The 26439-nt window shown below is 42.1% G+C and overlaps 1 protein-coding gene across 6 annotated transcripts; it reads right to left on the bottom strand.

Moving 5' to 3' along the window:
• Positions 1 to 629: 629 nt before the first annotated feature.
• LOC110529424 (transport and Golgi organization protein 1 homolog) lies at positions 630 to 24836 on the bottom strand. 6 transcript variants are annotated; one of them, XM_021611581.3, is made up of 27 exons: positions 24169 to 24836; positions 23086 to 23219; positions 22898 to 22984; positions 20125 to 22783; positions 19325 to 19609; positions 19098 to 19231; positions 15677 to 15808; positions 14835 to 14856; positions 14631 to 14719; positions 14446 to 14523; positions 14202 to 14312; positions 13834 to 13905; positions 13621 to 13725; positions 13379 to 13501; positions 13165 to 13246; positions 12794 to 12846; positions 12579 to 12669; positions 12350 to 12488; positions 11942 to 12140; positions 11666 to 11733; positions 11494 to 11582; positions 9007 to 9120; positions 8145 to 8216; positions 7120 to 7166; positions 6863 to 6916; positions 5571 to 5922; positions 630 to 5398 (listed from the first exon to the last, which is right to left on the bottom strand). In XM_021611581.3, the coding sequence occupies exons 1-27, from the start codon at positions 24287 to 24289 to the stop codon at positions 5118 to 5120; spliced, it is 5793 nt and encodes a 1930-aa protein (XP_021467256.3). In that variant the 5' UTR covers positions 24290 to 24836; the 3' UTR covers positions 630 to 5117. The 6 variants fall into 6 exon arrangements, with proteins under 6 accessions (XP_021467256.3, XP_021467257.3, XP_021467258.3 ...); XM_021611582.3 differs by having other exon boundaries at positions 6863 to 6913; XM_021611583.3 differs by lacking the exon at positions 6863 to 6916.
• Between the last annotated feature and the right edge of the window lie 1603 nt (positions 24837 to 26439).

Below are 26439 nucleotides of genomic sequence, written 5' to 3'. Positions count from 1 at the left end.
ACACACATTGAAGGGAAATGTTTAACAGTGCTCAAACTATAATGGGTTTCATTCAAGAGTCTTCATGTTTCATAACTGCAGTCGATTTGACCAGCTTTATTCATAAAATATCCTAAGAACATAAGTTATACATCTGACCTTCAATTGACCCTTCACTAACCCCCCTTGGTTACTGTTGCAACCTCAGGGATGCTCAATTCCAACATTCATTGAGAACCATTTAATAAGTTATCACTAGTTACCACAGCCAAAGTCATAATTATGGCTAAACCTCATTATTTCTTAAAATCCCAACACTAACCTAACAATTGCTGGTCAATGAGACAGCGCTAGCTAACCAGCTGAGCTAGCAAACAAGGTAAAAAATGTATAATTACAGAGAATTTCAGGAATCACAGTAGCAAGTACTCCTGGTGCCCTGTGCAAATATTTAGCTTAAGAAATGTTTTTGCAATAGCCCTCACTGGCTTTTATGCGATTTAAAACGTGCCGCGAGCTTGTCCGAGGTGGAGCGCGGCGATTAGTTGCCCAAAATGGGGGCGGGTTTAGCGAAAGGTCAATTTTATAAGCGACAGCTTTAGGGAGAGTGGTAAGATAGTACTTCTGAAATGATCGATCAAGCAACAAAGACTTGTTAAGCCCGCCCCTTTATTTTAAATAATTTCCACAGGAAACCATAACATTGTGAAATTAATACAAAATCAATGTAATACCCTTTTGTTTTACCTTACAAAATAAAAACGTAATTTTCAGGCATACAATAGAAATGTTATTGCACAATAAGCCTTCTTGCATGGTGGCAGACAGTCATTTACATTTCAGACACGGAACATAAGACAAATTTTCTGATGCTTTAGTAGGAAAACTAGCTTTTTAGATGCTTCCGTTTGCAAATATATACACTATATATATTACACACACAAAAGTATGTGGACACCCCTTTAAAATTAGTGGATTCGGCCATTTCAGTCACACCCGTTGCTGACAGGTGTATACAATCGAGCACACAGCCATGCAATCTCCATAGCCAAACATTGGCAGTAGAATGGCCTTACTGGAGAGCTCAGTGACTCAATGTGGCACCGTCATAGGATATAAACTCAGCAAAAAAAGAAAACGTCCATTTTTCATGACCCTGTCTTTCAAAAATAATTTGTAAAAATCCAAATAACTTCACAGATCTTCAATGTAAAGGGTTTAAACACTGTTTCCCATGCTTGTTCAATGAACCATAAACAATTACTGAACGTGCACCTGTGAAACGGTCGTAAAAGACACTAACAGCTTACAGACGGTAGGCAATTAAGGTCACAGTTATGAAAACTGAGGACACTGAAGAGGCCTTTCTGCTGACTCTGAAAACACCAAAAGAAAGATGCCCAGGGTCCCTGCTCATCTGTGTGGATGTGCCTTAGGCATGCTGCAAGGAGGCATGAGGACTGCAGATGTGACCAGGGCAATAAATTGCAATGTCCGTACTGTGAGAGGCCTAAGACAGTGCTACAGGGAGACAGGACGGACAGCTGATCGTCCTCACAGTGGCAGACCACGTGTAACACCTGCACAGGATCGGTACATCACAGATGCGGGACAGGTACAGGATGGCAACAACTGCCCGAGTTGCACAATCCCTCCATCAGTGATCAGACTGTCCGCAATAGGCTGGACTGAGGGCTTGTAGGCCTGTTGTAAGGCAGGTCCTCACCGGCAACGCCACCGCCTATGGGCACAAACCCACCGTCGCTGGACCAGACAGGACTGGCAAAAAAGTGCTCTTCACTGACGAGACGTGGTTCTGTTTCTCCAGGGGTGATGGTCGGATTCGTATTTATCGTTGAAGGAATGAGAGTTACACTGAGGCCTTTATTCTGGAGCAGGATCGATTTGGAGGTGGAGGGTCCGTCATGGTCTGGGGTGGTGTGCCACAGCAACATTGGACTGAGCTTGTTGTCATTGCAGGCGTTCTCAACGATGTGCGTTACAGGGAAGACATCCTCCTCTCTCATGTGGTACCCTTCCTGCAGGCTCATCCTGACATGACCCTCTAGCATGATAATGCCACCAGCCATACTGCTCGTCCTGTGCGTGATTTCCTGTAAGACAGGAATGTCAGTGTTCTGCCATGGCCAGCGAAGACCTGTTGGATCAGAGGGTGAGGGCCATTCCCCCCCAGAAATGTCCAGGAACTTGCAGGTGCCTTAGTGGAAGAGTGGGGTAACATCTCACAGCAAGAACTGGCAAATCTGGTGCAGTCCATGAGGAGGAGATGCACTGAAGTACCTAATGCAGCTGGTGGCCACACCAGATACTGACTTACTTTGGATTTTGACCCCCCCTTTGTTCAGGGACACATTATTCAATTTGTTAGTCACATGTCTGTAGAACGTGTTCAGTTTATGTCTTATATTCTTATATTCATACAAATATTTACACGTTACGTTTGCCGAAAATAAATGCAGTTGACAGTGAGGACATTTCTTTTTCTGCTGAGTTTGATGCCACCTTTCCAACAAATCAAATGCCTGCCCTGGTAGAGCTGCCCTGGTCAACTGTAGGTGTGGTTATTGTGAAGTGGAAACATCGAGGAGCAACTAAGGCTCAGCTGCAAAGTGGTAGGCCACACAAGCTCACAGAACGATACCACCGAGTGCTGAAGCGTGTTAAAATTATCTGCCCTTGGTTGCAACACTCACTACAGTTCCAAACTGCCACTGGAAGCAACGTCAGCACAATAACTATTCGTCAGGAGCTTCATGAAAATGGGTTTCCATGGCCGAGCGGTCACACCCAAGCCTAAGATCACCACGTGCAATGCCAAGCGTCGGCTGGAGTGGTGTAAAGCTTGCCTACATTGGACTCTGGAGGAGTGGAAATGCGTTCTCTGGAGTGATGAATGTCGCTTCACCATCTGGCAGTCCGACAAACAAATCTGGGTTTGGAGGATGCCAAGAGAATGCTACCTGCCCGAATGCAGTCTCAATTGTAAAGTTTGGTGGAGGCAGAATAATGGTTGGGGCTAGTGCCAGTGAAGGGAAATCTTAACGCTACAACATACAATGACATTCTAGACAATTTTGTGGCAAAAGTTTGGGAAAGGCCCTTTCCTGTTTCAGCATGACAATGCCCCCATGCACAAAGCAAAGTCCATACAGACATGGTTTGTCAAGATCAGTGTGGAAGAACTTGACTGGCCGGCACAGAGCCCTGACCTCAGCCCCTTCGAACACCTTCGGGATGAATTGGACTGCCGACTGCAAGCCAGGCCTAATCGCCCAACATCAGTGCCCGACCTCACTAATGCTCGTGGCTGAATGGAAGCAAGTCCCCAAAGCAATGTTCCAACATCTAGTGGAAAGCCTTCCCAGAAGAGTGGAGGCTGTTATAGCAAAGGGGGAGACCAACTCCATACTAATGCCAATGATTTAGAAATTAAATGTTTGTTTGATGAGCAGGTGTCCCCACATACTTTTGGTCATGTAGTAATGGGATATATGAAATAACTTGGTACACTAATAGTCAAAAGTGTGGACACACCTACTCATTCCAGGGAATTATATTTTTACTTTGTAGAACAGTGAAGACATCAAAACTGTGAAATAACATATGGAATCATGTATATTTTATATTTGAGATTCTTCAAAGTAGCCACCCGTTGCCTTGACAGATTTGCACATTCTTGGCATTCTCTCAACCAGCTTCATGTGGTAGTTACCTGGAATGCCTTTCAATAAACAGGTGTGCCTCGTTAAGTTAATTTGTGGCATTTCCTTCTTAATGCGTTTGAGCCAATCAGTTGTGTTGTGACAAGGTAGAGGTGATACAGAAGATAACCCTATTTGGTAAAAGACCAAGTCCATATTATGGCAAAAACAGCTCAAATAAGCAAAGAGAAATGACAGTCCATCATTACTTTAAGACATGAAGGTCAGTCAATGCGGAACATTTCAAGAACTTTGAAAGTTTCTTCAAGTGCAGTCACAAAAACCCTCAAGCTCTGTGATGAAACTGGCTCTCATGAAGACTGTCACAAGGGAGACCCAGAGTTACCTCTGCTGCAGAGGATACGTTCATTAGAATTACCAGCCTCAGAAATTGCAGCCCAAATAAATGCTTCAGAGTTCAAGTAACAGACACAACAACAACTGTTCAGAGGAGACAGCGTGAATTAGGCCTTCATGGTTGAATTGCTGCAAAGAAACCACTACTAAAGGACACCAATAAGAGACTTGTTTGGGCCAAGGAATACATGCAATGGACATTAGACCAGAGGAACTCTGTCATTTGGTCTGATGAGTCCAAATTTTTGATTCCAACCACTGTCTTTGAGAAACAGAGTAAGTGAATGGATGATCACTGCATGCGTGGTTTCAACTGTGAAGCATGGAGGTGGTGGTGTGGGGTTGCTTTGCTGGTTACACTGTCTGATTTATTTAGAATTCAAGGCACACTTAACCAGCATGGCTACCACAGCATTCTGCAGCGATATACCATTGCATCTGGTTTGGGCTTAGTGGGACTAACATTTGTTTTTCAACAGGACAATGACCCAACACACCTCCAGGCTGTGTAAGGGCTAGTTGACCAAGAAGGAAAGGGATGGAGTGCTGCAGATGACCTGGCCTCCACAATCACCTGACCTCAACCCAATTGGGATGGTTTTGGATTAGTTGGACCGCAGAGTGAAGGAAAAGCAGCCAACAAGTGCTCAGCATATATGGGAACTCCTTCAAAACTGTTGGAAAAGCATTCCTCATGAAGTTGGTTGGGAGAATGCCAAGAGTGTGCAAAGCTGTCATCAAGGCAAAGGGTGTCTACTTTGAATAATCTAAAATATATTTTGATTTGTTTAACACTTTATTGGTTACTACTTGATTCCCTATGTGATATTTCATTGTTTTGGTTTATTTACTATTGTTCTACAATGTAGAAAATAGTAAAAATAAAGAAACCCTTGAATGAGTAGGTGTTCAAACTTTTGACTGGCACTAATATATATATATCCAAATTAAATCTAAAGGAAAGGGGAAAAATAAAGATAAATCGTGGTTGATTAGACATAGCCGGGTTGTTAATGGTAGCAGGTGGTATCCAAGCCCTCTGACATAGTTGGTGGGTGTCTAAGGCTCTCCCATGGAGGAGCTGACTGAGTCCTGGGGGGTAGCTGCTGCCTGCTGGGAGCTGTAGTCTTGCCCCTGGGGACCCACAGAAGAGTCATGCCCATGGGGGGCCTGCTGCATGGGGGGCTGCCCGGGGAAGTCTCTGGGGCCACTGTGAGGAGGGTATGGGGCCGCTCCTGGGGGCAGGTGCTGGGGTGGGATGGAGTGATCACGTGGTCCGTAGTGCATGTAGGGACGTGGTGGTCCCATGGGTCGGGCCATAGGGGGGCCGCCGCGAACACCTGGGGAGAGCGAGAGCAAACATGAGAAAGTGAAAAGCAATAATATAATATCCTAGAACAAAAATTACATTATCACTACTACGTTACTCTACACAACTGAAATAACAATAGCAAAGAAAGTCAACTTGAGGTTAAAAAATAAAACAAATGGGTCGCCGAATTCAACACCTACCGAATGGGGGAGGCACTGGTCCATAGTGAGGTGGAGGAGGGCCCCGGTGGTGTGGGGGGCCGTAGGCACCAGGAGGTGGAGGCCGCTGTCCGGGTGGCATCATGGGGCCAGGTGGGTGTCCATTAGGTGGTGGGGGTCCGGGAGGCATCATGCCTGGGTGTCCGTTGGCTGGTCGGTACATGGGAGGCATGAAGGGTGAGGGAGGAGGGATGTGGTGGGGCCCAGGGCCAGGAGGACGGTAGCAGAGTCCGGAGGGATGGCTGATTACTGGTCTGAGGGGGCCGGGGCCTGAGTCGGGGGGGGAGCTGATAGGAGAGACCAGGAGGGAGCCAGGGCCCCGAGGTCCTGAGTTCTGGAGGAACCACCAATAAACACCATTACAAACCTAGAAGTCTTAAAGAGGAGATGTAGGTTGGTGGTGCCTGTAGCCCTGTTGCTGGCACCACCCGTGAGCTCCTTTCAAAACAGTTTCGTTAGAACAAAACACAATCATGCACATGTCAGAAAAAACTTCGATATCCCACAATAGTAAGGTAAGTTATGCAGTTCCCAACAACAAATCACACGACAAAGTTCCAATCACCGTGAATCACCGTGATTTCGGGAATCAGGACCTTTCCACAAAGCATTAACCTCAAAACACACAGCTTTTAACGATAACACAATTCACATCATGCAGTTGTGCTTTAATTATGGCTTTGTAGAAGTGTCACCACATTTCATTCAGTGGGGGTGGTGTTGTAATGTAAAGAACTGATAAGGCAAGTAACCACGCATGTGAAAATCCAGCCAGCAACATTCAAGTAACTGTTCAGTGTCTCCAGATTTCAATGAAATGACCGATAATTACAATATGAGTGAAATAGTTTTCCCTTCCAAAAAAAATTGTCATTAAGCATGTTAAATATACGCTTTTCTGTGTGGAATTGTGTGGGCGTATACCGGTAATAAAAAATATTGTGAGTAGACTGCTGATTGGCCAGCTCATCCTCCTCAGGAGGATGACATCATCCTCTGAGGAAATAGCACGCATTTTTTAAATGGTCGGTTTGAGATACAAATATGTTTTTTCCCCCCCAATTTATACTTTGGCCACAAACATGAGTATAGGATGAGTCAACATAATTTGGGTATGAGTTAACAGAATGATTTTCACTGGACAGTTACTGTTAAGTCTGACAAACCTTGCGAGGCCACAAGCCCACTGCCTGCCACTGATCCATGGCTGAGGTAAGCATGCTCACATATCCACATCCCTTCCACCGTGCCTCAGCCTCCTACATAATACTCACTGCCTCTGGGTTCTCTGTGGAGGCCTGGGCCTCAGCCTGTGGTGGAGCGGTCTGCTTTAGAGCAAACACACCCACATGTTGAATGGAGTAACAGGGGGGGGGGGGGGGGAGGAGAGATGCACATAAGACTAAGGACTCGAGGTGCCTCAATGAAACTTTTCTTTGCTAGTTCCATTTTGTCCATTTTCCATTCCTGACTTTGTAACGTAATAAGGAAAGAAGTTGTGGACATTGTCACAAATTGACTGAAAACTCACCGAGCTGTCCAGACTGCTTGGAGAGGATGTCCGTGGTGCAATGGTGTCTAAAGGTGATGCAAAGAGCAGATTGATTAAAGGAAATACAGCTAGGATAGAGACATTCACACATGCCAACCCTGTCCAACTTTTTAGAGTACCAGACACTCACGGCAAAGTGGAGATTCAACTTGCGCGCCGAATTGAGGTTCTTTCATCCCGCACGCTCATGCTGTTTGTGAGTCTGATCACAATTATAGAATTGTACCAAATCAAGTCTATAAAAGGTTGGAATACTTTCTTTCTTGACAGCAATCTATTTATACATATGGTAAAAGTCACTAACAAGATCTAATGAGAAAGAACAAAGGCCTTTATTCTGGGATTTTTTTAAAGTTATTTGTTTCGGTACAAAATCTACAAATGCGAACTGCTGCCACTTTAGAGCCCACTGAATGTCCATCTTATGTTGGCTAACATTAGCTTGAAACAATTAGTGTTCACCTTTCCACACGGAGTCGAAAAGGGATTTGTCCATGTGTTTAGGTACATCTGACAGCCGGCAAACTCAGCATCACAACAAACAGGAGGGGCAGACACGGGTTAGCTACGTCCAATAATGATGTATCAATCTCCATGTCTGTTGACACAAACTCCGCACATGTCTGTGTGTTGCAGCCCGAGAACCAGGATGTTAAATTTATGGGGCGACAGGGTAGCCTAGTGGTTAGAGCATTGGACTAATAACCGGAAGGTTGCAAGTTCAAACCCCGAGCTGACAAGGTACAAATCTGTCGCTCTGCCCCTGAACAGGCAGTTAACCCACTGTTCCTAGGCAGTCATTGAAAATAAGAATTTGTTCTTAACTGACTTGCCTAGTTAAATAAAAAGGTTTTAAAAAAAACTCTACTTTTAACTCGGATCTCGAACATGGATAGAGAATTGCATAGTTGGTATGCAAAATGCATGCATGTTGGCAGGTCTGGATATTGGATCATAGGGAATAATACTGAATCAACCTTCACTGACAAATAAATCATCCCTACCAGGTCTGGCAGCCACTGGGTGTTTGTGGTCAGGGGGGTAACGACCGTGAGGGTCAGATGGAGGTCGTGGTCCTGTTGAACACAAAATACACGGTCATACATCATCCTACCAAGGCTAATGTTAACACTGCCATATTCTCTGACCTCAGCTCTCCTGGGTGTCATTAGGCACCTGACTCTACACCACTGTGGTTCACGTTACTGCTTTATGCTACCAGCTATTTATAGCAGTGTCTGGTCTATTTGCAGTCTGTCGAAAATGTTTGGCCATATACTGGTAGGATTATTCCACAACTAGAACACTTGTGAATCAGTATTAATATCACATGGCTGAAGAACAACTGGATTGTACAGAGTTCCACAAGGGATCACAATGGCCAAGGCTTCTGTAACCTGACTATCCCAAGGACATGCCCCTCACATATGACCTCCCAGCAGCTGAGCACCACCAAGACACCAACATAGTACAGAAAAAGCAGGAGGAATGCATGAGAAGGACGGTGAAAGATAGAGGCAAGGGGACATTCTGGACCACCTGGACACGCAAACCCGGTTGAAAAAGATGGGTACGGCGGTAGGTATGGGGAGAAAAGATGGCAGTGAGAGAGAGGAAAGCATGTCACAAGAAAATCTAAATGTAAACAGGAAGTAATCAGAAGATAAGAAGAATAAGTGATCAGACGTGGAAACCAACTAGGTACAGGATGAGAGCAGTAGGAAGAAAAAGGAGACATGATTGAAACAGAACAGGGGATATAAAGGAAGGTGAAAAGGTTAGAAGGGATTTCATTGGCTGAGAGACGGTACTGCTTGGCCAATCACCAGGGCCGAGGCTGTCCGGGGAAGGGTTCTGGAGACTCACCGTAGGGCTCGTTCCGTCTCCCCACAGGGGCAGAGGGGGGTCGCCCAGGACCCTCCATCATGAGAGGGGGGGACGGGGCACCTCCGCTCACGGGCGAGGGCCCGTACGAGTCACCTGTTTAAACCAAACCATTTAAAATGATGAACACCCAACCAACAGCACACAGCCAAATATTGTGGTCAGTCTCTCCACATTGGTCCAGCTTCAAGGAATAGGCGTCAAATCAACAACACAACTCCACATATTTCCGATGGTAAAGCTCCAACAGCAGATGGGTTATCCAATAGTCAAAAACAAAGTACAAGAACTCATCTGAAACGCAATCACAGCTATTATCCAACCAACAATAGAATAGAGACAAACCAACGGGGACTCAAAGAACACAGGGGTCTGTTCAGGAAGGTGCAACATGACAGAATATTCAGATATAAACATATGATGTAGAGCATGTATCCATCTCTGTCCTCAAGAATAGAGAGTCATTTCAGATCCATCTGCAAAACGCAATGAGCTCCAAAAGTATTGGGACAGTGACACATTTTGGGTTGTTTTGGCTCTGTACTCCAGAACTTTGGATTTGAAATGATACAATGATAGCTGTGTTTGAATACCCAAACGAACATACTGTATACTACATACTATTAGTTCATCTTAGTATAGTGTAAACAAACAGTATCCTTCCAGTTGAGTGTATTAACGCTTCACCTGTCTACCGGAAGTAGATGCTGTTGCTATGCAACTTCATGCTAGCATAACAAATTACTAGCTAGACATGTTACGACGTCATTAACAATGTGCATTGAGAACACACAACAACTATTCCACTTAGCTATGCTAAGAATGACGTGAACAATCAAGTCAATACACATTGGGTAGTTAGTTAGATAGCGTATAGTTTATATACTGGCAAGTTTGATGTATTAGTAGCCAACTAAAGTTAGGTAGCTAACATACCGGTACATTCAAGCAACTGCTGTAATAGCACTGTGACAACTGCTGATGGAAAAAGGGCTTTATAAATAAATGAGATTTAATGACATGTTATGCGGTTCGTAAGGCTAGCGTAGCTAACAACTTGTCAGCAAACATGTAACGTAACTTATTTGAAAAGTCATTACATTGCTCAACATTTGAATTAATTTGTATCCGCTGTCGGACTATGGCTGCGTATTTTCCGCTATTTTCTTCAAATCTTATGTTGTGAAGCCACGGCCATTTTATGAAGAATTGCATTATGGGCCCTAAAAACACAGAAAGAGTGTCCACTCGCCAAAATACGAAGTATACAAGTAATGTAGTACGACATCAGGGAAGCTTTGGCATACTAACTACAGTATATCCATACTATGACCATACTACATACTAAATTTATGTCACAAATAGTACAGTTAGTATGAGTATTCAAACACGGCTAATTACTATGAGGTGCAGACTATCAGCTTTACTTTGAGGGTATTTTTATCCATAATCAGTTGAACAGTTTAGAAATTACAGCACTTGTTGTACATAATCCTCCCACTTTATGGGACCAAAAGTATTGAGACAAATACACTTGTGTATTAAAGCAGTAAAGTTAAGTATTTGGTCCCATATTCATTGCACGCAATGACTACAAATATGTTGGATGCATTTTCTGTTTGTTTTGGTTACGTTTGAGATTATTTTGTGCCCAATAGAAACAAATGGTAAATAATGTGTCATTTGAGTACATTTCATTGTAAATAAGAATAGAATATGTTTCTAAAAAAACTTCTAAATGAATGTGGATGCTACTATGATTAGGTAAAATGCTGAATGAATAGTGACTGAGAAAGTTGGGCATAAATATCATACCACCTCAAATGCTAACCTCCCCTGTTATTGAAATGGTGAGAGGTTAGCAAGTCTATGTCTCTAACGTTCGCATTCATTATTCATTCAGGACTATCCGTAACCATGGTAGCTATCCGTAACCACATTAATGAATGTGTTTAGAAACATTATATTAAATATTACAATAAAAATGACTCGAATGACACAATACATGATTTACCATTAATTTCTATTGGGCACAAAATAATTTGAAACATCCAAAATAAACAGCAAATGCATCCAACAACTTTGTAGAGTCAAAACCTTGATGTAGTCATTGTGTGCCACAAATATGGGATCAAATAATACAAACTTTTGACTCCTTTAATAAACTTAAGTTAATTTATCCCAATACCTTTGGTCTCCTAAAATGGTACTGTAATTTCTAAACGGTTCACCCAATATGGATGAAAATACCCTCAAATGAACGCTGACAGTCTGCACTTTAACATCGTAGTCAAGTATAATTTCAAATCCAAAGTGCTGGAGTACAGAGCCAAAACAACAACATTGCTACTGTCCCAACACTTTTGGAGCGCACTGCACGTTCAACAATTTGCCTTACTGAATGCACCCCAGATGTGCCAGTCGCCAGCACCTAATAACATTGGGAACTCTGTGGGGATTTGTTCTTACCTCGTCGGAGAGGCATGGGAGCCATCCCAGGGGTGGGTTTGAATAGAGGCCTACGGAGCTCATTCAGCTTGCTGGACATCTCCGTCAGTCTAAGGTGAAAGAGAGAAAGAAATCTAGACTGGTGTCGCTAACCCCATTGGTATTGCCCAACTGAGTTTGCTGTAGCACTCACTTAATACGGAGGTTGGTTGATTCCTTTTTCTCGTCCAACAGAGCTCGCTCTGCGGCGCGTGCAATAACCTGGAGAGATGGAAGAGGTATTTAAAATGTCATGTTTGGGACTAAATTTACCTTATGAAATATTGGTCAAACAGCAGACTTTTATTTTATTTCATTTAAAAAATAAAAATAAATGTAATGTCCTTGTCGTTCTACATGTGTGCAATCAGTGGGGGTTGAGAAATGAGTAGGAGACACATTAACATTGTAACAAGTAAGTTGTACATACCCAGTTCTCATGGGATTTCTGCTCCTGCTCAATGATCTGGGCTTTGTAGGACTTTTCAGTCTGTTTCAGCTCATCCTGGATCTCCTTGATACGCTGCCTGCACACCTTGACCTCCTCCTCGGCCTCCAGGGCCTTGCCGTCCACCTCAGTCAGCCTATCCTCGTTGTTGCGACGCTCAAACTCCTCCTTGGTTAGCTTCCTGTGAGGCGACGAACACAAATCAAATGAAGTTTTACTTAAAGTGCATTCAATAATCTCAATATACTTCACAGAAAAACAATAAAATATGTTTTGAAGAAGGCACATTGAGGAAAAAGTCATTGTTCTTTTTACATGCTGTGGTACCGCTGAGAACAAACCCTACAATGGTATTAATGCATGAACTGAACAGCGTCTAATTCTACTTACTGCTGCAAGGCGTTCTCCTTCTGCTGGTACATCTCTGTGATGATCTCGTTCTTCTGCTGCAGGGTCTTGTACTGGTTCTCCAGGTGGTTCTTATCACTTTTCACCAACAAGATGGCATGCTCCAGCTTCTGGTATTGTTCTGTGGTGATAAGTTGATCGTGTTGAGAGAGAGAGAAAAGGGAGTGATGCATTTCAAATTCTAGCTGCTGGGATATAGTGCTTGACATACCTTCCAGCTCTTTCCTGGCTTTCTCTTCATTCAGCAGCTTGGTCATGAAGCGATCGCGCTCTTCCTCCACAACAGACAGAGTGGTCTGGACCTGTAGAAAGTATTGTATGCCAAGAGTTAGTAAGAGTTGACTCACTTCTTAGTTCTGAATATCATTATTTTGGCTTTCAGATACACAAAAATGTGGGTTTGTTCAAGAAAGGACTCCGTCTTACCCGAGTGACATCCATCATTTGCTTAATGCGGTTTCGGATGACGGTCTGCTTGTCTGAAACAGACCAAACATGACTCTAAATCCAGTTTACCCAGATACACACTGAGGGCTAGCAGATGCCGCCATATAGGCCTAATTTTGCGTTCAGTCTTAACTGCGTCAGGAAGACCAATTCTGATCTTTTTCCACTAAATGGTCTTTTGACCAATCACATCAGATCTTTTCAAATCAGCTCTTTTTCAGAGCTGATCTGATTGGTCAAAAGATTGGGCTACCTGTCTAAACAAAGCCTTAGTGGGACAACACTTACATATTTGGCATGTTAATTAGCAAGTTATCAAGTCATTTATGACAAGGTGTCAGGTGAATTACCGTTAGCGGCTTCCCCGTTAGCCACGACGCCTCCTTTCAGGTCGTCGCAGGCCTCGAGGTCTCCCAGGAGGTCAGACAAAACCTGCCAGAGAGGGAGAGAACCACCAATTAATTATACTCTACACTACTCCCCTTGGATCAGTCAACAACTTTAGAACAAATACAAAATCGTAACGTTAGATTTTTAATTTTTTTATAATTTAAAAAAACTCACCTCAACGTTGTGGTCCTTCTGAGCAAGGGAGTCCTCCAGATCTTTCTGGGACTTCTGGTAGACTTTGATCTGCTCGCTCAACTCCCTGTGCTTCTCCTCCCACGAATTGGCAGCGTGGTGCAGCTGGAAGGAGGATATTAGGTCATAAGGACGTTGCTATGCAGGCCCCGCATGGCCAAAGACTGCTGCACCATATGTCACGAGGCTTAAAGTGTGAATCGTTGTTCCGTGTTGGTACTCACCGAGATGTTCTCCTCTCTCAGGGTGGCAATATCCTTCTCCAGAACATGGTGCTGGACATTCCGTGCATCTTCACGGAGCTTGGCTTCTTCCATCAGAATGGTAGCCTGCAGAATCAAAAATGTGTGCTCTATACTGTGCTATATATTAAAAACGGCCATATGCCATTTATATTTGAGTGGTGCAATGTTGATGTTTGCATCTTTGATATGTACCTTTGAGAGAGCCTCCTGAGTCTTCTTTCTGCTCCGCTTCAACTTCTCAATAGTTTTGTCCATTTCTGACATCTATAGGTAAAGATAATGAGCATAATGACTACTATGTTTCTCTGTGCTCCCCATCAAGTTGTTCTATTTAGGCGATTAGCTGGCTAGTAGTAGCAGACTATTTGGTCTGACAAAATCACAATATTACTAGTTCTTAAAATTATGCCTTTATCTAGTTTGAAGACTGTTGAATACCATCTATTAGATGTATTGTCAGGTAGAGATACTTCGAAGGAACAACGTTGATCAATTGGTTGTTAAAAAACCCAGACGAAAACCCCGCCCGACATTTCGGCTTATCGCTCAGCATGACTCACCATATCTTGATGTTTCGCCGCCTTTGTCCGCTCTTCGTCAAAGGATCTGGCGAGCAAGTTCTTTTCCTCGTCCAGGCACTCATTTTGTCTCTCCATCTCTTGCACAAGATTCTGGATAGATATTGAAAGAAAAGGGTGAGACAAACACATTTAAAAAACTATGTAAAACAAAAAAAACAAACAAGTAAACAATAGTCAGCCTGACAATGACGTGTGATCATGAGAATATTTTCCAGAGGCTCACTTTTAATTCTTGGATCTTTTCCAGAGATGAGGTGGCAGATTTCTCAGACAGCTTTTTCTTTTCTTTGAGTTCTTCACCCTGAGGGGAACCCAGTAGAAATATATGATCAAAACATTGTTATGTCACTTAATTCACATTGAACCCAAAGTCTGGATCTTGGTCAGTGAAAAGTCTCAGCAACATACCTGTTGTTGCAGTTCAGCAACCTTCAGGAGTATCTCCTCCTTCTCTTGTTCAAATGTTTTCATCCTGTCTGCCATCTCTTTTTCAGTAGCTAATCAAAAATATATGTTAAGAGTACGAAATGAGACGTGTAAGACATGTAGGCATATATAAATGAGGATTCACTATGCACCATAAATTGCAAAAGAATAAGTAGATGAACCTACTTAGATAGGACTTCCTTTTGACCTGTGAGATGGAAAAGGAAATAGGTCAATACATTGAGGCAAAGTCTCTTCAATAGCAGCATGCCCACCTCGATTGCATAGAATTACATAAAACAATAAAAACAAAAATGATGAAATGTACGATGTCCAATCAAAAATGCTTATTTTGACCAATGGTCCAAACCTATATCATAATCCATTCAAATGTTATTGGAGTTTTTACCCTTGTTGGATGTCAAGATCAAGGTGACTAAATCAATGGAGGCCAGAGGAAAAAAAAGTGGTCAAAAATCTGGAAAAAGGGCACTGTAGGCTGGATGCTGTGTGAGAATTAAGACTAACTGACAGGCTCGTCACTGAACTCGTCATTTTTCTTCTCTAATCCGGAGGACATAAAACAATATAAAGGTAAGATAGATAGATGTTGAGACATGACATGTAGTATTTTTTTTATTTAACGCTTTTCATATTACTGGCTACTCCTGTTATTTTTCGAAGATTTGTCTGAAAAACAAGCATCTCTCTGAAATGTCAATGGAGCACTGAGCGTACTCCAAGCTTTTTACATTTCATTCAGCTTGTGCCAAGTTAATTTTGCGACCTGCGGAAACTACGTTGCAGGAGATGTAAAAATCCATGTAAAGTCCTCAAGTCAATGGGAGAGGCGGCACTGCTCTGCCAACAGAGCTTGGTACTTATTATCAGATGTATTAGTTCACAAAATCCAAGATAATGTTATGTTAGAGAAAAACCCCACTGAATGATTCAGAACATGAAGAATCACTTGTGTCTCGGACACCATATGAAAGTCTGAAAGCAGTGACCGAGCAAAAATGACTTACAGATAGAACACTCCTCCAAAAGAGGAAGAGGAAGCCGATGAACCCGGCACCTGCAGTGGCCAGCACGGGTTCCCAGGACACGCCGTAAAAGTCTGGACCTGGCTTCCATTCCTCTGGCAGGCAGGTGACCATCTGGGGAGAGACACAGGCCCAATCACACAGCGTTCCTTGCTACAGCTCATATTTCAGGTCAAGCAAATAAGTTGGGCAATAGTTGGGCTGAGATGAAGGACAGAGGAAAATAATTTTACTAAACCATCAGGCATTACTGTGTTGTTCAAACTGAGCACCCTCTCAGTCAATGCCAACAGACACTTCTTCAGATCAAATCAAGGTGGGTTCTGAAATAGACCTAGCCTGTAACCCAGTTGTTGATCAAAATCAATAAAGAGGGTAAACCTGCCTTAAGCTTATCTAATCAAAAGGGGATTGACTTGGGGCCCTGCCACTGTCCAACCAGAGACCTTTGCACTATGAACGTGGCATACAGGCCCAACACAGACCATACATCTCAGTCGCTCAGTGAAAATCTTGGATTAGATCAAACAAGCTAAATTAAAACACCACATTGTGGAGTGGATCTAACAAACTAAGGCCAATTTGGATTTAGAGTGCATTATGTGCCCTTTCACCCCGTTAAAGGCGGGCAATAAACAAACAACTACTTAACATAAGGTCTAGCATATAATTAATTATAAACTGGGTGGTTAGAGCCCTGAATGTTGATTGGCTGAAAGCCTTGGTATATCAGACCATATGCCATGGGTATGACAAAACCTTTATTTTTACTGCTCTAATTATGTTGGTAACCAGTTTATAATAGCAATAAGGTACCTCTCGTTTTTTTGTGGTATACTGCCATAAATACCACGGCTAAGGGCTGTATCCAGGCACTCCACTTTGCATTGTACATAAGAACAGCCCTTAGTCATGGTATGGCCATATACCACACCCCCCTCGGGCCTTATTGCTTAATTGTAAAAGGGAATAGGTTAAAGCAACAAAGCAAAATTCAACCGCTCAGAGAAACCCCTCGATCCGAGCCATACATTTACATGAATAATGGTTACTGCTAAAGTCTGGTAAGTGGCCAATTTTTTTTATGAGGAAGAGGACAGTCAACTTTCACTTTGATAACATTGAAACAAACGAGCAATCAAGTGATCCCTTCTAGGCTGAAACTATTGGAGAAATTGTATATGTATTGGACGACAACTAAACCATTACACAAGACTTTGAAGGTGCCAACAAAATTGAGTTGCAATTTAGTTATAGCAAGCCATCCATTTGGTAGACTAAGACTTGGCTAGCTGAAATAGTTATAGCCTCCATAAATGCGCAGTGTCAACACTAACATTAGCCAACTACTTACATATTGAAGTTCCGTTATAAATGAGGCGTAGAAGACGGAGAGTTGATCAGATTCTGGCATCATGGGCAAAGGGGTTGTTACTTCCGAATCCATTGCTACTGAAAGTAGTACTGTTTGATAGCTGAGCTACCTAGCTAGGCTAATATGCAATGCAACTGGCTTGCGGAAATCCGAAATTCCTCGTTTCACAAACCTATCAACGTAGAATACTTGAGGATCCTTCATCGTGGTTGTCTTTGACGACACCGAAGATGACAAGCTGTGCCCATCTAGCTTGGTGAACTAATAGGCTTACTAGCTAACGTTAGCTTGCTGACTGATTCGCCAACAACCTGTCTACTAGTAACGCGTAGATAGCTAGCTATGCATTTAGCTTCCTTTTAGAGATTTGAACGCGATTACTTTCCACGACAAATGCACAAGTAGAAAGAAGGCTTGCACTACGAGCGGCGTTACAAGTATGCCCTACACAATACCAATAAACCGACAGTGGTGGTCACTGAACTTCAGCCTAGACTTCCCTAGAACACGTCAACAAAAAAAGAAGGAAGGTCAATAAACCTGGGATATATTCATTCGGTCGATTCTGTTGCAAAATCCCAGTTTCATTACCTACTTTACTGTCTTTGGCAAAACGTTTCTTAAAGGAAACCGTACTAAACGAGGCGGGACCTACTGAATTTGTCCAATAGAAACTCGTTTTAGTTGCAAAATTGTTTTAAATAAAGATTACAGCAGGAAGCAAAGTTTTTCTTACGTTCAGATAGAAAAACGCTCTGTAGAACAAATATACCTCAGACATGTTGAATAATGAATTATTTCTGCTCGATTAATGGATTTCTATCTGCAACGTTCGAGAACGTTTTGCAACTGAACATGGCCCTGCAGAACCTTTGACCTAATGACATCACATCGAGCGTCAAACATTCAAGTGGGAAAAATATTGCTCTGTGCAAAACCAATGTTTAAAATAATAATAAAATAAAGCTAAAAAACAAAACATTTGAAAACTATGCATTGTCGCAGCAATAAGTAGGTGAGATAAAATGCATATGCATACCAGGGTTTCCGTTAGGCTAAAAGCTGGCTTACCGGCTATGAAATAAATAGAAAAGTTGAGAAATAAAATTGTCGCCTGGCCAATTGTCTGGGGAAAGAAAAGAAACAATCCCATTATGAATTAATGCTTTTAGCTATTCATTGATGGAAACCAGTCGATGGAAATACATTTGACTGGTCATGCTTATCGGTCTATAGGTTAATTTGCATAATGTGTAGGCACAGAATATTCCTTATGCATCTCATCACACACATACAGAGTCCTTGAGCGGAAAACCTGTCAGACAGCGCGAGAAAACCAGCATCTCAAACAGCAACGGAAGACAGGCTTCATCAGTGCATCACATACCACTTTGCAATGAGCTGGAGGAAGTAGGCTATGCATTTTGAAAACATATACTTAAATTGTTTGAAACCTGAACATTTTAAGACTTGAGATACGTCTTACCTTGCTTCAAAAGTAGCCTATTAGATCTCTATAAATTTCTAACATATATTTTAATCTCTGTTGCATGAAACTGCTTGCATGTGCGGTGCCCTTTTGACAATGGTGTTTTCCCTCTAACTGCATTTTGGAACGAACACTTGCCCTTATGTTTAGAAATAATAGTTTATCAACATTTTTAGCGAAACGTTCTTATCTATAGCATCACGCATTGCTTTTAAATGTGTATTTTATTTTTACGCCTAGGCCTACTGGTTGACTGAATTTTGGATCCACCTTCCCAGAAGTGTCCAAGAGTCCATTTGGAATAGACTATTTATTTCTCGAATAGCTGACCAATAGTAGAAATGTTAATCTATTCTATCAGTATAGTATTGTTTTAGGCTAGTGATTTTGCTGTTCGTTACTCGTAAATGTATGTTTTGCTAATGGAAACCCTGATGCATACCACACTTGAGGCCTAAGCATTCAATTCTGACAGTCTGAAAAGTTAGTCAATTAATAGGAAGACGAACTCATTCATAGAAGTACATGAAGTAACTTACCATAACAGCATATATTCCAAGGTACTCATAAACCACGGTGACTAGACTACCAGAGAAAATTAACACCGATACGATTGATGAACTACTCTGCTCCTCTTCCTGGAAATCAGAAACAGGGGGCGACTCCAAAGAGCCTGGCAATAAAGGACAAGCAAATTAGGTTAATGTCTGCACAGTTTATCCCTCACAGCAATCTCAAAAGTAGAAGAAGTTGAAAGAGCGCATACCTGAGGAAGGGTGCTCCATGTCAACAAGTCCCATGTCCAAGGTATTTTCCAAAATAGCTTGAGGGCCCCTCTGGATTTCTTCTGGTTGATTGTCTTGGTTTCTGTTAAAATGCCCCACATCCTCCTCAAGACCCATATCCAGATCTGGTCTGTTGTGGCCTTCATGATCAGGCTTCTCCTCAGGTGCTTTAGTCTCTTCACCCGTCACCGTGAGGTTGTCCTCGTTTATGTCCCCCACAGAGTGCAGGAACATCTTTTCTTCCTCTGCATCAGACACGTCCCCATCTTCTCGAATTATTATAGCGGTTCAAACAGTTAGATTGCAATGCATGAAAATGTACTAACTGGCATTGTCAGGGTGTGGTTTTGTGCTATGTCAACAGACTATTTACTTTGTGATACTTCATAGGCATTTCTTAAAGATGTGATCCGCAATAGGGGGAAACAGCGCCACTGGCCACCTCACGACCGTTGTTATTGTTGCCGAGCTGAGGACTATCGTACAGCATGGTAAAAAAAATTGCAGTACATATTTTGCTCTATCGGGCATACAATGAAGTCAGAGAGAAAAATAAAGTGTTTGTTGTTTGCATTAACTTTGTTGTTGTAATATCGCAAATGGACATGGCTGTTTCACCATTATGGATTCCAGCTTTAAATACAACTTCTCATGCAAACCCAATCGCCAGGCATTATTATCATCATGTCATTTGCAACATGACATTTTCCAAATAAATTAATTTAAAAGGTTTTAATCTTCCCATAATCTGACATTAACTGAAGTAAATAAGCAATCTTACCGGTGTCAGGGTGTAGTTGACTGCCCTCTGCCAAGGGAGCACTGTCGCTGGTCATTGAGTACTTCTGATGCAGGGTGAACGCCAACTCTTGGAAGTTGTCCAAGATGGTGGCTTCCACATCAAGCTCACCAGTCTCCTGCTGTACGTCAGCATTCTCCCGGGCATCCAGCATCCTCTCAATCTCATCCAGGATTGGGGTCTCAGAGGCCTCCAAAATGGCCTCCAGCACCTTTTCAATGTCCTCACTGGTGTTTGTCTGTGACATCAGGGCAGCATTCAGCTCCTGCTCCAGGTCAGAGAACAAGAACTCCACCCTGAAGAGGTTCTGAAGACCCAGAATCTTCTGGAAGAGCTTCATATCCTGTTCCTTGAAGTGGTTGCGCAGTAGCGTCAGCCTCAACACATTATCACTGTATTCTGGCTCTTGGCCTGAAAGGGGATCCGGAACTTTGTCTTCAAGTGAGGGTGTATGTGTTTGATCCAACCCTGCGCTTTCTGAATCTTCTATGTCATGCTCCTCAGGTTCTATGTCAATAGCCTCCTCAATTTGGACAACATCCAACTCATCACTAGATACCTCGGTTTCTGTAGCATAATTGGATTGCTCTGACCCAAATTCCGATCTACTTTCTTTGTCCTTATCAGTGTGCTCGGTTTTGGATGAAGACAATGCTGCATTTTCATCCTCTAGCAATTCTTCTTCAATCTCCAAGTTCTCTGGGTCTATCAAATCCTCATTGTCTACAGGGAGTTCTTCATGCCTCTCTTTAACCATTGTGTTTTTAGTTGGATCTGGGACGTTAGGTCCTCTAAATCGTCTGAAAAGCTCTGTACCACCCGGTTTCAATTTATTCTCTACTTGTGAGAAATCTCTTGACTCTTTTTGTATAGGGAGTTCAATAGCTTGTTTCTGCTCTGATACGTTAGTTTTACTATCAAAGTCTGAGAGCAGTTCTGTCTGTGTGACGTGTTTAGGGAATGGGCTTTCATTTACTGTAAGATTCTCTGCTAAAGCCTCCTCAGTATGTTCAAAAGGAATCACCTCATCAGCAGGCGGTATTGAAGGTTCAATGTCACCTTCTTCAGGTTCATCCTCCAACTGCAAAGTCTGGGAATCCACATTAGGCATTTTGACAGCCTCAAGGAAATCAGAGTCTATAGGTTCCTCAAATATGTCCTCGTGTGGCTGTTCTGTTACCTCTGGCTCCTGCTGTGGGTCGTTGGCTAGCAGCTGTATATTCTCCTTGGGTTCTTTTTGTATGGGGAGTTCTTCAACAGCTTGCGTCTGTTCTGAGTCGATAGTATTACTATCAAAGTCTGAGAGCATTTCTGTCTGTGAGACGTGTTTAGGGACTGGGCTTTCATTTACTGTAAGATTCTCTGCTATAGCCTCCTCAGTATGTTCAAAAGGAATCACCTCATCAGCAAGTGGTATTGAAGGTTCAATGTCACCTTCTTCAGGTTCATCCTCCAACTGCAAAGTCTGGGAATCCACATTAGGCATTTTGACAGCCTCAAGGAAATCAGAGTCTATAGGTTCCTCAAAGATGACCTCATGTGGCTGTTCTGTTACCTCTGGCTCCTGCTTTGGGTCGTTGGCTAGCAGCTGTATATTCTCCTTGGGTTCTTCAATTTTGGGAAGCTCCTCTGGTACAATCTCACCTTCGTCGTCATCGTCGTCGTCGTCCTCTTCCTCTGAACCTGTAACATGAGCTGTTCTTTCCCCACCACTGACAATGTTAAAAACTGTATCACCTAATGAAGACCATAGGTTCTTGTCCTTGGAGTCCTGTTTTTCAGCTGTCTCTGGTGGACTCTCTTCCTCATCTGTCTGATCAGATTCAAAATGGCCTGGATCTTTATCCTCTAAAACCTCTTCTAAAACCTTATCAATGTCTTCGTGTTCTAAATTAGAATGTTCTTCAGAAAAAGCCAGCAATGGAGTTTCCCTAAGATGATAATCACTTTTGTCATCCTGCTGATATTCAAACTCTTCACTTCCCTCGTCCTCCTCGTCATATGGAGTCACCTTCCTAGTTTCCTCGTCATCGGAGGTGACAGCATCAAAAGTTGTTCCAAGTGTAGTTTTCAACTGAGGGACAGGTCTGCCTTCTGAAAAACCATCTGGCGCATTCTCCAACTCAGGATCATCTTTGGATAGAGGTTCTGAAAGGCTTTCTTTAGTCTCACCTTGCTCTGGTTCAACAACACTGTCCGGCACAGAGTCCTCGGTCGTCAGCTGATATTTCTGAAGGTCATCTTTGATCCTCTCAGCTGTGGGCTCAACTACTGTGTTAGATTCAACTCCTTTTGCGTCAAGAGTTTCAATTTCAGGCTGAGGTAGAGAGGACTCTAAAGGATCAAAATGGCCTGGATCTTTATCCTCTGGAAACTCCTCTAAAACCTCTTCTAAAACCTTATCAATGTCCTCAGGAACATCACTATCAACATCATTGTTTTCTAACAGAGTCACTTCAGGTGGAGGCTCATCCACTTCCACTGTGGTGCTCTCTGCACTTTTGTTTCGGTCTAAAGTCTCTGTGGTTCCTTGTACAGACTTGTCTTGGTCCGTTAACAATAAGGAGGAGACTAACAGTGACTCAATGTCATAACTGTCAAACTTATCGTGTCCGGTGTCAAAACAAACAAAGTCGGTTTCCTGAAAAGAAAAAAGAACCTTGTTTGAGTCATACTACCATTTCAGAAAGTACAGGCATTTCAGAATTTCTTAATAATGCATTGGAAATAAAATAAATACAAGTTATTTTCTTACCTGAGCAGGAATCTCCAATTCTTTTTCAGTGTATATGTGATTGATTGCGAGTTGGTCCTTATGGAAGTAACCAAAGCGGCTACCAACCTAATTGTAAGAAATGGAAACAAAACAAAGAATGAAACAATGTTAACATTGCAGTCTAGAATGTTTTGTTATCACATGATTAAATATTAACTCATACTTACAGTTCCCGCCCATATATCTGTCCTTCTGCCTGAGAGTTTATAGTAGACATATACCGTCTCTCCTTTTTTAAAAGACAGGAACCGACAGTCTGGTCCAGTGAAATCACTTGATGCTTTCCCCCGGCACAGGAGCACTGTGGAGAGGAAGGATTCACAGATCAGTTGTTGTGGGAATGTCACCCACACCAAACATCTCATCCAATGACCCAGCCATGGACCGTCTTTGGGCGTCCACCTTTAGTGCCCCATGTGTAAATACACATCCCTAAGGTAAACCTTGCTTAATCTAATCTGTTTACACTTTACAGTGAGTATCAAGGGTTCAATGAAACAGCTATGGCAGATGCAAAAAGTCAAGAACTTGCAGGCAGAGGGGGTTAATGACGTGTTTTTTATGTCAACAATAGCTAAGCCTATACACCATCTTGCAATTGAGCTAGTCACAGTGAAATTGGCTATTTGCTTCCTAAAAGCCAACACATAATTAAACGGTCCCTAAAGATGATAATACTAAAGTAAAAATGGCTTTATAAGTACATTTGATTGACTTAGGGAGCTAGTTGATTACAATAACTTAGCCTACCATACACACAACATAGATGTGTTCGCTAACCAAGGACACTGCCAGCTATGTTGTGTAGTCCACACTGGTGAACATTGCCCATGAAGCACTGGGGCCTTCGGTGGCTTTGATTTCAATAAAATATGTAGGCCGAAAGCTTGTTTACATGGTACAAGCTACTACAGAAAACAGAGTTGAGGTAACGTTAACTAGCTCCAGAATTAGGCAACTAGCCAGCAGTAGCCAACCCAGGATTCGGCTACAACCAAACAAGCCAGGTTTCTAGCTATATTTAGTAATAATACGTTACTCGTCTCGTGCTGATAAGAATACTAATGACAGTACTTTTATCTAGGTTAGCCGAGTTCATCCCTTTGAAATGGCAACAGGTCAAAGATAACGCCGGTTTATTAGCTAGCTAGCTGCTACGTTACACTGGAATGAGGTGGGGAGAGTGCATTTAACGATCGATGGAAGCATCATTCCTGAAAGTTCGCGTGAGCTAAACGCCAAGTACTTACTACTGCATTCTTCGTCAGCACATCGTTTTAAGTCGGAGAATCTCCTTTCGGTGGCGGCATTGGATATGAAATTAATAATAAATAAAAGTAAAATGTATACATGAGATACATTTACAGCCATGTCGTCAGTTGGGCTATCTGGTTCTGCTCGAGCATGAGCAGATGAAGCCGACACGTCAGCAAATCCAAGGCTGGTGCAATTTGCAGGATGTTGATCGTGGAGTCAAATATCAAAATATGGGCGGACAATGACAAATATTAAAGAGCAAGGCCATAGAACCAGAATATAATCTTCATTTGAATCGCATACGTTCTGATTCGGGTTTAGTACGTCTTTGTTGGATACACCTCAAACATTCAAAGCCCAGCACATTAAAGCCTGTTTGTGGTCGCAATTTCCTTTTCCCCATTCAATTTGCCAATCTGACTACAGCAGATGTATTATGACACCTCAAAAGATGTGTGTGGTGTACACGTGCATTGTTTTTCCAGGGGTACCCTAACAAACAAAACAAATAAAGAGAGAATATGATACTGAATCTCTCGCAGCCTCATGGTGGTTAGGCTATCCTTTCTGCATGGCTACCTTTCTGTATGAGAGCGTGGTGCATTCCGGTTCTCAAAATAGTAGGTCCAGGGTAGCCCGGCAGGGCTCCCATTTGGTGGTGGTGGTGTGTGTGTGTGTCTTTCTGCCTATTCTTACAGCCCATAAAAGTGACGTTGGCTAACTGGGCTGCTCCATTCAACATTCAGAGTAAATATCTCCCCTAGGTATTGACATTATTGTTTTAAAATGGATCTCTATTTCACTCCCATAAATAATATCTTTCCCAGCTCTATTTGAGGCCTACTTGCCTTCACGATTCCAGTGATGTGAGGCACTGAACCTACCAATGATTTGCTAGTATATTCTAACTTGGTTATATTACCTACTCACTTCGATCAATAGGTGCGTTAAAGTGCATAACATTTTACTTTGTATTTGATTAAACAACAGTAACATACAAAACAATAGAACAGCCAGAGTGATTACAATTCAACAAAAAGTAACAAATACATCTGAGACATTTTGCTTTGCATACGTTTCATTACAAAACTAATGTTTATGTGTATAAAAATGTTTCCTAATAAGAGATTGACATACTGACATTCAACTATAGAATCTGTGTAGTAAAATGTCAAAACTTGGATATTTCAATGGTTGTATGCATTTTGTTACCAAGATATAGCGTCACATCGGTCCAGAAACCCTCATCATGCAAAAAAACACAAAATAAGTGTTAAATAGATTCAGTTTCTAGTTCAAAAACTGCATTCCCTGGTAACATCAGGTGTGTGTATATTTAGAAACCAAGTTATTACAGGGGTTTGAATCCATGGAAAATCTTAAAGGAGATCTCCTTTACTTTGTTGGTCACCATAAATTTGTGAGGAGTGAGCCAAGCACGGTGCCAGTTCACATCAAACGATGAAGCCCAACAAAATATGGCAGAAGGAATAGATTTCCTGTAGAAAATATCCCTTAATAATCGATTGTTGAATTTCTAATCTGGTAAACCTATGCCATTCACCTGGATATCACTTACAATCGGAAATATCCCACAATATGCATTATTCTGTAGTAAAGACTTTATCGCCACTAGGTATAGCTTTTATAACGGTGTCATATTCCTTGCTTGAAACCTCAGTTGTATCTTTCCATAAACTCTCTCCGTGTATACAGATTCCCACGGATACTAATTGGCTGACTAGAACAATGTTGTTTGAGAACCAATTACGGTAAAATAACATCTTGTTTCCATGTAATATATAATTATTATTCCATATAAAACATTGGAAGTGAAAAGTTGTTTATACAGCAAAGCCCGGCACATTAAAGCCTGCTTGTGAAAAGATGCCAATTCCACAGGAAGTTTACCCACAATATAAGGACATTGTTGTAAAAAAAAGTCGCAATCCGAGTTTCTGAAAAACCAAAATGCGGTACAATATTCTTTTTTTTTTTTTTTTAGTAAGTACCTTTTTAACCCAGTTGACTTTCGTTATTTAGTTAAAGAGAATGAAGTCTAAGACATATTAGTCCACCGTTAAACCCTGTTGGTGATAACATCTCTTTTTATTTTGGCTTGTTTTTCCATATGAAGTTGTACAATAGCCTGAGGTACAGCAAGTGGATTTTGTAATATCAATAGATAGTCCCTCAGTCTTGGATAATAACCTTGCTTTAGAGGCAGGTAGTTCTCCCTTTATTTATAGCCACCGTTAAAGGTT

This window comes from Oncorhynchus mykiss, chromosome 8 (assembly GCF_057628025.1).
Source record: "Oncorhynchus mykiss isolate SJ-2025 chromosome 8, ASM5762802v1, whole genome shotgun sequence".
Lineage (NCBI taxonomy): Eukaryota > Metazoa > Chordata > Actinopteri > Salmoniformes > Salmonidae > Oncorhynchus > Oncorhynchus mykiss.
Note: the sequence above shows the minus strand (reverse complement) of the source record. Positions and strands in the feature narration are given on the sequence as shown.